At 37.2% G+C, this 14220-nt stretch overlaps 1 protein-coding gene across 1 annotated transcript in view; it reads right to left on the minus strand.

Annotated features, from left to right (window-relative positions):
• Positions 1-14220, minus strand: part of ADA (adenosine deaminase) — a 244422-nt gene that overhangs the window by 101374 nt on the left and 128828 nt on the right. The window contains exons 4-5 of the mRNA XM_053719921.1: positions 9212-9355; positions 1718-1833 (exon numbers count right to left, since the gene is read on the minus strand). Coding sequence (XP_053575896.1) covers positions 1718-1833; positions 9212-9355 — 260 coding nt within the window. The remainder of the gene's footprint in view (positions 1-1717; positions 1834-9211; positions 9356-14220) is intronic.

Below are 14220 nucleotides of genomic sequence, written 5' to 3' on the forward strand. Positions count from 1 at the left end.
TCCTGTATGCCAGTGCTACTAGATAGTGCCGAGCCGGTGTAGCCACAAATCAGCAAGCACTACCCAGCTGCTGAACCAAAAATGAGCCGACTCATAAGCTTACATTACTGCTTTTTAAATAAGGTTAATAATAGAAGAAGAAAATTGATAATAGGAGTAAATAAGAATGTTGCTTAAAATTGCATGCTCTATCTGAATCATGAAAGAAAAAAATGTGGGTTTAGTATCCTTTTTAAATGTCATTCGATACATTTAATTTAGACAAAACTCGGACATTAGGTATAATTAGAACAAAGAAATATAAAACATAAATTAATGATATCCAAACACAGACAATGTAGTTTCCACTGCACTAATTGCACCTATATTTCAATTGTAATTCCTGTGACCCCTAAAATGCACAGGGAGTTCACTTCAATATCTCTTATATATATATATATATACGATAATCAACTCTCCTTGTATCTATCTATCTATCTATCTATCTATCTCTCTCTATATATGTCCGTCTGTCTATCTATCTATCTATCTCTCTATATGTCCGTCTGTCTGTCTATCTATCTATCTATCTATCTGTCTGTCTATATGTCTCTCATCAAGCCCTTTTACAGTTCTTTGTCTCTCTTTTGCTTTCCTCCTTATAATTACTCCTCTGTCTCTCCTTCCCTTCAATGGAAGTTTATCTCCCTCTCACTACAGTTTCCCCTTTATCTCTCCCTGCACAAATAAACGCTTCCCTAATCACAGCTACCTGCCTCCCTCCTTCCTCAATCCCCACTACTGCTTCTTTTTCTAACTCCTTTCTCCCCATTTCCCATACATGCTATTCATTCAGTAAAAAACTCTCTGTTTAATCTGTTATATTTCAACTTATCTAGAAAGTATTGAATGGTGATATAGGGTAGAAAATTACACTGAATGTTATATGCATCATATAAAACTGCCTACAGACAGATTGTATCTTCTGAATAGTCACTGACATATATAACACACATTGTTGCACACCTTGACTGGCTATTTTACTTGAGGCATCATAGTAGTATTGCAAGACCACAATTCTAATCATAGACAAACAAATCGGCACACTTGCTGAACTCTACAGAGCTAACAATTAGAACATTAAAGGGACATTAAACACTTTGAGAAGGTAATATAAAATTATAAATTGTATATATAAAACAACTATGCAATATACTTTCATTATTTATTTTGTCCTCTTTGCCTGTAATTCCATTCTGAAATTGTGAGCTTTTCAGTTCCTGTTAGAAATGGAAGTGCGGAACACTGTTAAATCCAGCACAACCATTGGCTGCACACTCTAGTGACCTATTTATAATGGTCCCTAATTGGCCACAGCAGAGAAGGTAACACAAGTTACAACATGGCAGCTCCCAGTGTTTTATAGACACTAAAACTTTACACTTATTTTGTCACTTTTTAAACAACTAATGAAACTTTAAAAAATACATCTACGTTAGTCATGGACTAATCTTTTCTTTAAATGCATCATTCTATCTAGCATGTATTTAGTGTTTAATGTCCCTTTAAGATGCATGAATTTACACACTGAGCTCTACTGAAACAAGCTAAGACATCTCAACACTGCTTTATTTTTCAGTGACAATAACCCTGATTGGTTTGCTGTGACATTTTGACTAATATAACCCTTATTGTGTGTAAGATGAAGCAGAGCAGTGGGGGAGCTGTAATACATTACTTGGCATGTGCCGCATGCAGCATAGAATAGACCTGGCTTTAATGTTGAAATCTCTTTCGCCTTCCCGCAATCCCTGATTAACAAGGTCAACTACTTCATCTGGTGTGAGGTCACCCCTGGGGAGAGACAAGGAGAACATGCATCCATATTACATCCATATTACAACAGGAAATGGAGGATAAGAGAGGGGGCAATTGATAGGGACCTGTAAATGAAAGGCCCACTGCTCTGTTGACATCACAATATAATAATGCCGCTACACTGAAATGACTGTATCTGTGAAATATATAACATTAGTTAAAATAAAAAAATGTTAGCAAATATAAATTGCACACGTTATATACACACACATATATATATAGCAGTTGTCATAAACAATGCATTTAGAAGCGCAGTAGAATATGTGCATAGGCTGGGCATGTAACTCAAGGACAGTGTGGGACATATATTTCAAGGTAAGTTCATTCAAATACACAGACACCAATGATTAGGGACTTTGTTGCACACAACCACCAATGCCCAAAGACAATTTCCTGTCTACATGCAAAGGTCAAGGTAATTGGTTTAATGACCTCAGGGCTGACTAGACATTGACATTTTCCATCACTGTACCAAGGAAACCAATAAAGTGGTCAAGGAGATGTCTATAGATTTATCTAAGGAATATGTTCATTCTCCATAAAAAATGTAAAATACAAAAGATTAAAGGGACAGTCTACTTGAAAATTGTTATTATTTAAAAAGATAGATAATCCCTTTTTCTTTCCTATGGCATGGAGAGTCCACAACGTCATTCCAATTACTAGTTGGATATTCAACTCCTAGCCAATAGGAGGAGGCAAAGAGCACCCCAGCAAAGCTGTTAAGTATAACTTCCCTTACTAATAATCCCCAGTCATTCTCTTTGCCTCTGTCAAGGGAGGGTGTGCGAAGATGGTGTATGAAGATATTTAATCCTTTTATGGGTACTTTTCCCTGCAAGCAAAGATTGGGGTCTAGCTGTTTCCCCGTCAATCTCTTTAGTAAGAGTAGTGGTGGCTTTAGAGTTTAGAGTTAGAAAGCGGCGCGGTAGTCTTTGCTTTACTTCTAACAAGTTTGCTACACCTTTGCAGAAAGCCAGGGTTGGTTACTCTGTTCTTTCTTTTACTACAGGTCCATGACAGGGAGTGCAGTGCCTGTCACACCTAAGTAGCTGCTATCTGCCCTGCAGTTGGATCAACAGGTAAGTGCCTTTACCTTTTTCAGGTACTGAAGGACAGCACTTCAGAGGTTAACCCTCAAGTGGATCACTTTCTGGGACATAGCTATCCTGTCTGGTTTATGGGTACATTTTTGGGGCAGCTTTATTGGCATATGAGTCATTGAAACTTAACTCCTCAGGCACTTTATTTGTATGAGACAGTAAGGAGAGACTTAAGGGTTAATTTTCCCTCATTACTTGGCTGAAGGTGTCTAAGGGGTGTTACTTGTCCCCTTATGTATTGCCTAGCTTAACCTTGAAGAGCATTAGGATGTTTTTTGAACTTTATTATTTCGTTGGGCCGTTTTTACTTTTTGTGCACTTATGAAGTGGCGCAGTTTCTTTTCCGACCTCTCACGTGACTTCCACATTTCCAGTTTTACAGAGCGGATCTTCGTGAATCTAACAGTGTCGGCTTTGAGTCTAGGTGTATCGGCTTTGCTACTCACCGATCATATCGTCTGGCAAGAGGGAAGTATAGCTGCAGAGTGTCCAGCTTCCTCTTGCTAGTGGGGTATTAATTCGGGTCACGGTAGGAGCCTCAGACAACCTTGTCTGGGGTTGAGCCCTCAGTAATGTATATGATATCGGCCAATTAAATTTGATATATTTCAACTTGATATTTCATTTTCTTTATTTTAATTTTCATTCTAATTTGTCATTTCTAGTGGGACCTGTTATTCTGTAGCTAAGAACAGGATAGTCTATCTCTATGGATAAATGTTTACTATGTTTGGAGGCCCAAATTGTCCTGCCTATGCAATTTTGCACCTCATGCTTATCTAAAACTTTAAAATTTAAAGACAAGTTACTCCCTTCTGAGCCAAGTGCCTCTCAGGATAATGCTGTGCGGGATATCCCTCAGCTTTCTCCTCAAACATCCCAAGCTTTAATTTCTTCTAATTCTGTGCCTTCTGTTCCTTCTAAAACTCGTGGGAGTGTTTATTTACCAGGGTATTTTGCTACACAGATAACTTCTGCATTATCTGTGGCTTTGTCTGCTTTCCCTAATTCAGGTAAGCGTAAGAGGAAATCTAAACATTTGCCTGCTAGTAAGGTTTCTGACTCTAAATCTGTGCTGGCCAACCTTTCTCAAATGTCTGATGAGGAGAATACTTAAGTAGCTTCTGAAGGTGAGATCTCAGACTTTGACACTATGGGGGAAAGATCTTCTGAATCTGAAGAAGTTAATTTCCGATTTAAGCTTGAACATCTCCGGTTGCTTCTGAAGGAGGTTCTAGCTACCTTGGACGACTCTGAACCTTCGGTTGCTGTCAACCCCAAAAAAAGTCCTCTAAACTTAATAGAGTTTATGATTCTCCAACGTCTGAGGATGTTTTTCCTGTTCCAGACAAAATGTCTGAAATTATAACTCAGGAATGGGATAAGCCAAAAAAGGTTCCTTTTTCCCCTTCCCCTGTTTTTAAAAAGATGTTCCCTGTTGACTCCATTTGGAGCTCATGGCACACTGTGCCTTAAGTAGAGGGAGCTATCTTTACTCTAGCTAAAAGAACTACCATTCCTATAGAGGATACTTGTTATTTTAAGGATCCAATAGATAAGAAGCTAGAGGCTTACTTAAAAAAGATGTACATCCATCACGGATTACAGTGGCAACCTGCGGAAAGTATTGCCACAGTTGCGGGAGCAGCATCTTATTGGTGCAATGCCCTGTCTGATCTGATATCAGAAGAGACTACGGTAGAGGAGATCCAAGATAGGATCAAAGATCTTAAACTGGCCAATACCTTTATCTGTGATGCTAACATGCAGGTAATTAGACTGGGAGCTAAGATATCTAGCTTCACTGTTCTAGCTTGCCGAGCTAAGTGGTTAAAATCTTGGTTGGCTGATGTATCTTCAAAGGCCAAGCTTTTCGCTTTACCTTATAAGGGTAAAACTATCTTTGGTCCTGGTCTGGCGGAAATCATTTCAGAGATTACGCGTGGAAAGGGATCTTTCATACCTCAGGACAAGAAGAATAGATCTAAGGGTCGACAGACTTCTAATTTTTGTTCCTTTTGCAACTTTAAGGGACAGAAGTCCTCCTCCTCTTCTTCCAAACCAGACCAATCCAGGTCCACTTGGAAATCCAGCCAGCCTTGGAATAAGGGAAAGCAAAACAAGAAACCTTCCACTGATTCTAAATCAGCATAAAGGGTCCACCCTCGATCCCATTTTTGATCAGGTTGGGGGCAGGCTTTTTTTTCCGTCAGGCTTGGATACGCGATGTCCCAGATCCGTGGGCTGTGGACATAGTGTCCCAGGGTTACAAAATAGGATTCAAGTAAAGAGGGGGGCCTTCTTAAATTGCATAGAGGACCTATACTCCCTGGGAGTTATTGTACCAGTCCCTCTAGAGGAATAGGGTCTAGGATTCTATTCAAATCTATTTGTGGTTCCCAAATAGGAGGGAACTTTCTGTCCCATCCTAGATCTAAAGTATCTCAACAAATTCCTCAGGGTTCCGTCCTTTAATATGAAAACTATTGGTTCCATTCTTTCATTGGTTCAGGAAGGTCAGTTCATGACGACCATATACCTGAAGGACGCGTATTTACATATTCCCATTCACAGAGATCATCACCAGTTTCTAAGGTTTGCCTTTCTAGACAAGCATTACCAGTTTATTGCTCTTCTGTTTGGTCTTGCAACAGCTCCCAGAATTTTTACAAAGGTTATCGGAGCTCTATTGGCAGTGATCACATCCCAGGGAATTTCTGTGGCGCCTTATCTAGACGACATCTTGTTTCAGGCGTCATCTTTTGAACTAGCAAAATCCCATACAGAGATGTTGTTGTCTTTTCTACATTCCCACGGGTGGAAAGTGAATCTGTAAAAAGTTCTCTAGCTCCTACTACAAGAGTGTTTCCTAGGGACAATCATAGATTCCTTGTCCATGAAGATTTTCCTGATGGACGTCAGAAAATCCAAACTTCTTGCTGCTTGCCTTTCTCTCCAGTCTGCTTTTCAACCAACAGTGGTGGCTTAATGCATGGAGGTGATTGGTCTGATGGTGGCTTCTATGGAGCTCTTACACCAACCACCAGGGAGGAACTCAGAGTTCCTTGGCCATGAAGGAGGTGACTTGCATTTTGCAGTGGGCGGAAGCTCACGTTTGTCTTCTATCTGCCATCCACATTCCAGGAGTGGACAATTGCGAGGCGGATTTTCTGAGCAGACAGACTTTTCATCCCGGGTAGTGGGCTATCTATCCGGAAGTGTTCTCCAGGATAACCCTCAGGTGGGGGGTTCTGGAATTGGATTTGATGGCATCTCGTCAGAACGCCAAGCTTCAAAAGAATGGTTCAAGGTCAAGAGATCCTCAGGTCACCCTGATAGATACTTTGGCGGTTCCTTGGGATTTCGGTCTAGCATACCTGTTTCCTCCGTTTGCTCTCCTTCCATGAGTCATTGATTGTATCAAGCTGGAGAGAGCGTCTGTGATTCTAATAGCTCCTGTCTGGCCTTGCAGGATCTGGTTTGCAGAGCTGATGAAGATGTCATCTCTTCCACCTTGGAGGTTACCTCTGAGAAAGGACCTTCTAATTCAGGGTCCATTCCTCCATCCAAATCTGGATTCTCTGAAGCTGACTGCTTGGAAATTGTACGCCTACTTCTGTCTAGACGTGGTTTTTCAGAAGCGGTCATTGATACTATGCTTCAGGCTCGTAAACCTGTTACTCGCAGGATTTACCATAAGGTATGGCATAAATACCTTTTTGGTGCAAAGCTAAAGGTTTCTCCTAGAGTCGGGTGAGGATTCCCCAAATTTTATTGTTTCTTCAGGATGGCCTGGAGAAAGGTTTGTCAGTCAGTACTGTCTATTCTCTTGCACAAACGTCTGGCAGATTTACCAGATGTTCAAGCTTTTGTTCAGGCCCTGGTCAGAATCAGGCCACCTGTTGCTCCTCCTTGGAGCCTTAACCTTAAAGTTTTGCCGCAGTCTCCGTTTGAGCCGATGCATGTTGTTGATATGAAGTTGTTATCTTGGAAGGTTTTGTTTCTCCTTGCTATTTCTTTCACTCGCAAAGTTTTTGAGCTTTCAGCTTTGCAGTGTGATTCCCTGTACCTTATTTTTCATGCAGATAAGGTGGTCCTTCGGTGGTGTCGGATCGAAACATTAATCCGGAAATTGTTGTTCCTTCTATTTGTACTAATCCTTCATCTCATAAGAAACGTCTTTTGCATACCTTGGATTATGTGCGTGCTCTAAAATTTTACCTACAAGCTACTAAAGATATTCGGCAATCTTCTGCCCTGTTTGTTGTTTTCTTTGGAAAGCATAAGGGTCAGAAGGCCACTTCTACTACTCTTTCCCTCTGGTTAAGAAGTATGATTCGTTTTGCTTATGAGACTGATGGACAGCAGCCTCCTGAGAGAATTACGGCTCATTCCACGAGGGCTGTCTCCTCTTCTTGGGCTTTCAAAAATGAAGCCTCTGTGGAACAGATTTGCAAGGCGGCAACATGGTCCTCTTTGCATACTTTTTCCAAATTCTACAAATTTGATACTTTTGCCTCGGCTGATGCCTCTTTTGGGAGAAAGGTTCTTCAAGCAGTGGTCCTTCTGTTTAGGTCCTCCTGCCTTGTTCTCCCTCCCTGTTCATTCCGTGTCCTCTAGCTTGGGTATTGGTTCCCACTAGTAATTGGAATGACGTTGTGGACTCTCCATGCCATAGGAAAGAAAACACAATTTATGCTTACCTGATAAATTTCTTTCTTTCCGGGCATGGAGAGTCCATGACCCCGCCCTCTATTTTAGTTATAATTCAGCAGTTTTTTTGAGTAAACCCCAGACACCTTTTCACCCTTGTGTTTCTTCTTTTTCCATTTTCCTGTGGCTGAATGCCTGGGGATTATAGTTAAGGGAAGTTACAATTAACAGCTTTGCTGGGGTGCTCTTTGTCTCCTCCTGCTGGCCAGGAGTTGAATATCCCACTAGTAATTGGAATGACGTTGTCGACTCTCCATGCACGGAAAGAAAGAAATTTATCAGGTAAGCATACATTTTGTTATTACCCATTCCCCAGTTTTGCATAACCAACACAGTTATATTAATATAATTTTTACCTCTATGATTACCCATATCTAAGCCCCTGCAGGCTGCCCCTTATCTCAGTACTTTTTACAATCTTGCATTTTACCCAATCAGTGCTGGTTCTTGTATAACCATTGTCATTCTCCATGGGAATAAGAGGTGGACTGCAGGAGCTTAAAACAGGCAAACTTAGAGGATATAAACTATATTAATATAATAATAATAATGCTGAGGAATTGGTAGTAAATGTGTTATCTATCCTTTTAACCCCATTAAGGAAAACAAGTTCAAAATACCAGTAAAGTTTAAGCATTTTTGCTATCGCTCCATTTAAACTCCAAATACCAGTAAAGTTTTAGCATTTTTGCTATCACTCCATTTAAACAGAAATAGTACATTGTTTTGTTTATTTATTTACCTAACAAACTAATATGATTTTTTTAGTAGACAACCCAATGTATTGAGCTAAGCCCATTTTGGTATATTTCATTCCACTGTTTTTCACTGCCAAATGCAATCATATTAAATAGTATGTTGTAGCTTCCTGATGCTGCAACGTATGCGTACATTATGCTGTATGATGGGCAATGTACTGCATGACGTATATATACGTCAGTTTGGCTTAAGGAGACAAACAATAAAAAAAAAATCAAGTAGATTGTCCCTTTTAAATGAAAATGTGATACTCAAAATTATTATGGTCACAAAGAGTATCTCACTGCTTCCTAGCTATGACTGTCAATCTTTCTCTTTATGTCTCACACACTTAATTTATGTAAGGAAAAATAAATACTTAAAGGGACTATCTACTCCAAAAAACTTTTGTTTAAAAAGATAAATAATCTCTTTATTACCCATTCCTCAGTTTTGCATAACCAACACGATTATATTAATACACCTTGTATCTAAGCCCCTTCAGACTGCCCCCTCACTATTGCCTAAAATGTACTACATACAAGTTTATGGAACTTAGTGATTGAATGTGATTGAATGTAAATATGAGTTTCCAAAGTTTCAGAATTCAAGAAAACATTTTTAGAAAGGTAATAGAATTCATGTTGAAAAAATGCACATTATCTATGAAAAAAATAATAAAAATAATATATATATATATATATATATATATATATATATATATATATATATAAATAAATCAACAATAAACTGAACTTTTTTTCAACTGCATTGACAAAAAATGTATAAATATCACTTACTCTTTCTGTCCCCATGGTATAGGATCCACTTTTGAGTTGGCTAAAAAGTGAGGGCTGTACCTGACCTCAACATAAATCACCCCTTCTTTGGCTTTCATTTCAACAAATTCATATGCAATTCTTTTTATGGCCTCTCGGTCACCACTACATTGAAAAGAAAATGTTTCAATATACAACAAAAGAATGTAAGCAGAATGTAAGTTTATGTGTTTTACTAATTTTCAAGTGTCTTGCTGAGTGATATTTTATATATATATATATATATATATATATATATATATATATATATATATATATATATATATATATACAGTATATGTACCACATAAATTATACATTGTATTCTCGGGTTTGAACTTCCATATAAAGAACTTCCTGCCTGAAGAGTTGGTAATAAAGTTAGTTCATAACAGACCTCCTGTAGGGAGGGAGACTAAAGTTTGAACCAAAGAACAATTTTCAGGAGATGTAACTATTTCCCAAACTCCAGACTTCTCATCTGTGTTAAAGGTAAAAAAGGGAGACATATTTTCATCTTGTGGAAGTTGAAAGCATAAGAGTTTGAAGATTTAAAGTTTAAACAAATCGTCTTTAGTTTTCATACAAGTTAACATACTGAATACTAATAAAAATATATATGTGAGTTCTGAGGGATATATCTCATGTCTCCCACATGTTACATACTATATCATATAAATAAATAGCTGTATTGATTTGAAATATGTGAATAAACAAAATTGTCTTTTATTTCAGAGATCTGGTATACAATTGAGGTTTGGAAATGAATACATACTAAATAAGCTGTCCTATGAATATTATCATAGACATGAGTCTATGCACTCAAAGTTTATTAAGACGTGAAATGATGAAATAAAATATATATATTAAATAGTCAATAATAATAAAATCAAATATATATATCTATAATGATATTAGTTCCAACAGAATTCTACTTGCAGGTATGTATGGAATATAAAGATAACTGGAAAATAGAATATAATATCAGAGTACTGGTGAAATTATACTATTTAATATTTCCTAAAATCTAATTATTAATATGATACTAGAAATATTGAATCATAATTACCAAGTCCCCTCATAGAAATATGATTTTAAAGTACATCTCTTAAAATATTACAAGTAGGAATTTGTATTGACATTACACTAAGGATATGTCTATTACACACACATATAATATATATATATATATATATATATATATACTTTCATGAAGAGAAGAGGCACACACAGGACTTAATTAAAACAAAATTCATTAATATTTCATTAATTCAGTCAGTCAACTTTTCGGTCCTCACAGGGACCTTTATCAAGACTGTTCTCCGTAAGAGGATATATATCAATATATATCAATGGCTGCCAGTGTCAGATTCAGTTAAAGAGAGGGAGAAGGGTTCTCTCTCCTCCCTCTCTCTCCCCCCTCTCTCTCCCCTCCCCTCTCTCTCTCTCTCTCTCCCCTCTCTCTCGTTCCCCCTCTCTCCCCCCCTCCTCTCTCTCCCCCCCCTCTCTCTCCCCCTCCTCTCTCTCTCTCTCTGCCCCCTCTCTCTCTCCCCTCTCCCCTCTCTCGCCCCCCTCTCTCTCCTCCCTCTCTCTTTCAAGCTGGAGAAGGTATACCTTTGTATTCTCCTAAAACTTTGGGGCTTGGTTAGGAGTCTGAAAATCAGAGCAGTGTTATTTAAAAATAAGAAAAACTATACATTTAAAAAAATAAAAAATAAACCTGTATGGGCTATATAAATGGATCATCTACAAAACATTTATGCAAAGAAAAATCGAATGAATAATGTCCCTTCAAGGAAATTGAATAACCAGCGAATATCCACTGAGAGATCAATTCAGACTCAAAGGGCATACTCAGATTTTTCTATGGAATGATTCTAGAGAATGAATGAGGAGTTTATCACTGATATAAACTTCTGCACTATGCAAGAAGGGATAGACTCACTTTGTTAAACAAGAGACTTACACCGTTTGGGCCTGCTTTTTGGAAAGTCCCTGAACCCTCACTGGAAAACTCTTTTTGGGAAAGAGAGATATCTCTGTGACCTGTTAGCCTTGCAAAATAGTGGAATCCTCTCTCATATTGGTATCTGTTAATGTATAAGCAATTTAATGTCCTTATATTTTTTTATATTTTAAATCAAAGATAGTCTTAATTGCAGTAGTTAAATTGAAGCTGTGTTTATAAAAGGTGCACCTTATAGTTATAATATAATATTCCACAGACCGGTGTAGTCTATAAATAATCATACCTAGCATTAAGCAATTTATTATTAAGAGGAAAGGATTTAGTATTTTAATGTTCATAGGTTAAATCGAAGTGCTGTGAGATATTTTAGAAATTGCATTTACAATTGTGGCTAAATTAGACTTGTTGATACTGTACTGATTGATATATGTTGAATTGATAGTATAATATATATAAATCTCTTTTTGTTTATTTGAAGTACATAAGATTATTTTGGCCCGATAGTTGAATTATATTTTTTTGGAAGTGCTATTAGATTTATTGAGATTTGGTAAGATTTGTGTTGACATATTTGATTATATTTTTGACTAAACATTGTTAAATAAGCTATCTATATTGAATTGGTTAAACTTTCTGGCTATTTATAAATTTTTCTAGTAACATTTATGTGGGATATTTGATAAGCAATTAATTTTGAGTTAAGGTTAATTTATAGAAATGTTGTGTCCATAATAGAGAGGTACCAGACAATATAAATTGAATACTTATTAATCTAGATATCTCTATAGCCTGCTTTGTACTTTAATATTGAATTAATCAATTAAAATATATATATATATATATAGCCATAAGTGATATTCAGTTATTGCATAAATATAATCAATGTGTTCATAGAGATGAACTGGTCAGAATTTAGGAATTACTTTAATTGAGATTAAATATTGATATTTAATAATAATTTTATTGTCAAATTTATAGATATCTCAATAGTGTTATTTTGGAGTACACTACAGAGATTTAACATTTCACTGAAGTGTACTGATAAGATTCTACTGTATTAATTGGAGATATTGCTGACGATAATTTTATGACTGTTATGAATTATTAATAAATATAATTGGTGGCAATATTAAGATAAATACACCAACATTTTATTTGGAGGGCACTCCTGAGATGTACTAATACAAGAATAGAACCTCAATTATTTCAGTAGAAGAAATTCTTCTTCATACTTGCTAGAAGATCATATATATATTTTATCTTTTTATAAATGGTGGTAGATATGTGGCACTTCACTTTAGCCAATGTGGTAGGGTTAATTCCTGTAAAGAAATTTAGAATTTCTGGCGCATGCAAAGGTCATCATTAGGATGAGTTAAGCCTTAGATTTAAGGTAAAAAAGGAAGCTTAAATGTTAGGCTACATGCTCATATGGGGTCTGGTGAAATAATATTATGTTTGTCTGTATACACCTACATCATAAATGGACCTTAATATTTTATGCTGCCACTTTAATGACCAAGTAAATGCAGTTTAATGATTGAAGAGTATCTCAGGGGCTGAGCATACATTAAGTTAAGTTCAGGCTAATCACTCTTTCTCTTGTTAAGTGTGTTCAGTCCACGGGTCATCCATTACTTATGGGATATATTCTCCTTCCCAACAGGAAGTTGCAAGAGGATCACCCAAGCAGAGCTGCTATATAGCTCCACCCCTCACATGTCATATCCAGTCATTCTCTTGCAAGTCTCAACAAAGGAGGTTGTGAGAGGAGACAGGAGTAACATTCTTCAATCAAAAGTTTATTATTTTAAAATAGCACCGGAGTGTGCTGTTTGTTCTCTCAGGCAGTATTTAGAAGAAGAATCTGCCTGCGTTTTTTCTATGATCTTAGCAGACGTAACTAAGATCCACTGGCTGTTCTCGCACATTCTGAGGAGTGGGGTACTTTCAGAGAAGGGAATAGCATGCGGGGTCCCCCGCAAATGAGGTATGTGCAGTAAAATATTTTCTAGGAATGGAATTGACTATGAAAACACTGCTGTTACCCATATGACGTAAGTACAGCCTTTAATGCAGTAGTAGCGACTGGTATCAGGCTGATAAATGTATGCGCAGTTGAGTTATTTTCTAGGGACTAGAATTTAACTTTAAATACTGTTAGTACTGAAATAAATGTATGAGCCTTAACTGCAGTAGAAGCGACTGGTAGCAGGCTTAGTGATAACTTTGCATAACACTGGAAAGTTGTTTTTTAAAACGTTTACTGGCATGTTATTCGTTTTGTGAGGTACTTTGGTGATAAATCTTTTTGGGCATGATTTTTTTCCACATGGCTAACGTATTGCATAGACACCGTTATATCAGGTCTCCCACTGTTGTAATATGAGTGGGAGGGACCTTTTTTTAGCGCCTTGTTGCGCAGTTAAAATTCTAGCACAGTCTTCCTGCTTCTTCCTCTTTGATCCAGGACGTCTCCAGAGAGCTCAGGGGTCTTCAAAATTCATTATTGAGGGAGGTAATCAGTCACAGCAGACCTGTGACAGTGTGTTTGACTGTGAGAAAAGCGTTAAATCTTAAATTGATTATCCGTTTTGGGTATTGAGGGGTTAATCATCCTTTTGCTAATGGGTGCAATCCTCTGCTAATTTCATACATTTACTGTTTAAAATTGGTTGCTATAACCGTATTAGTTCGTTGTTATTTCAACTGTGACAGTTTTTTTGTGTTTTTAAAAGCGCTGCAGCGTTTTTTATATTGCTTGTAAACTTATTGAAAGAAATTTCCAAGCTTGATAGCTTCATTGCTAGTCTGTTTAAACATGTCTGACACAGATGAATCTGCTTGCTCATTATGTTTAAAGGCCAATGTGGAGCCCAATAGAAACCTGGATTTTTACCTAAGGTTGTTTCTAATAGGAATATCAATCAGGAGATTGTTGTTCCATCATTATGTCCTAACCCTTCTTCAAAGAAGGAACGTCTTTTGCATAATCTGGACGTAGTCCGTGCCCTGAAGTTCT

The sequence above is a fragment of the Bombina bombina genome, chromosome 1, assembly GCF_027579735.1.
Source record: "Bombina bombina isolate aBomBom1 chromosome 1, aBomBom1.pri, whole genome shotgun sequence".
Classification (NCBI taxonomy): Eukaryota; Metazoa; Chordata; class Amphibia; order Anura; family Bombinatoridae; genus Bombina; species Bombina bombina.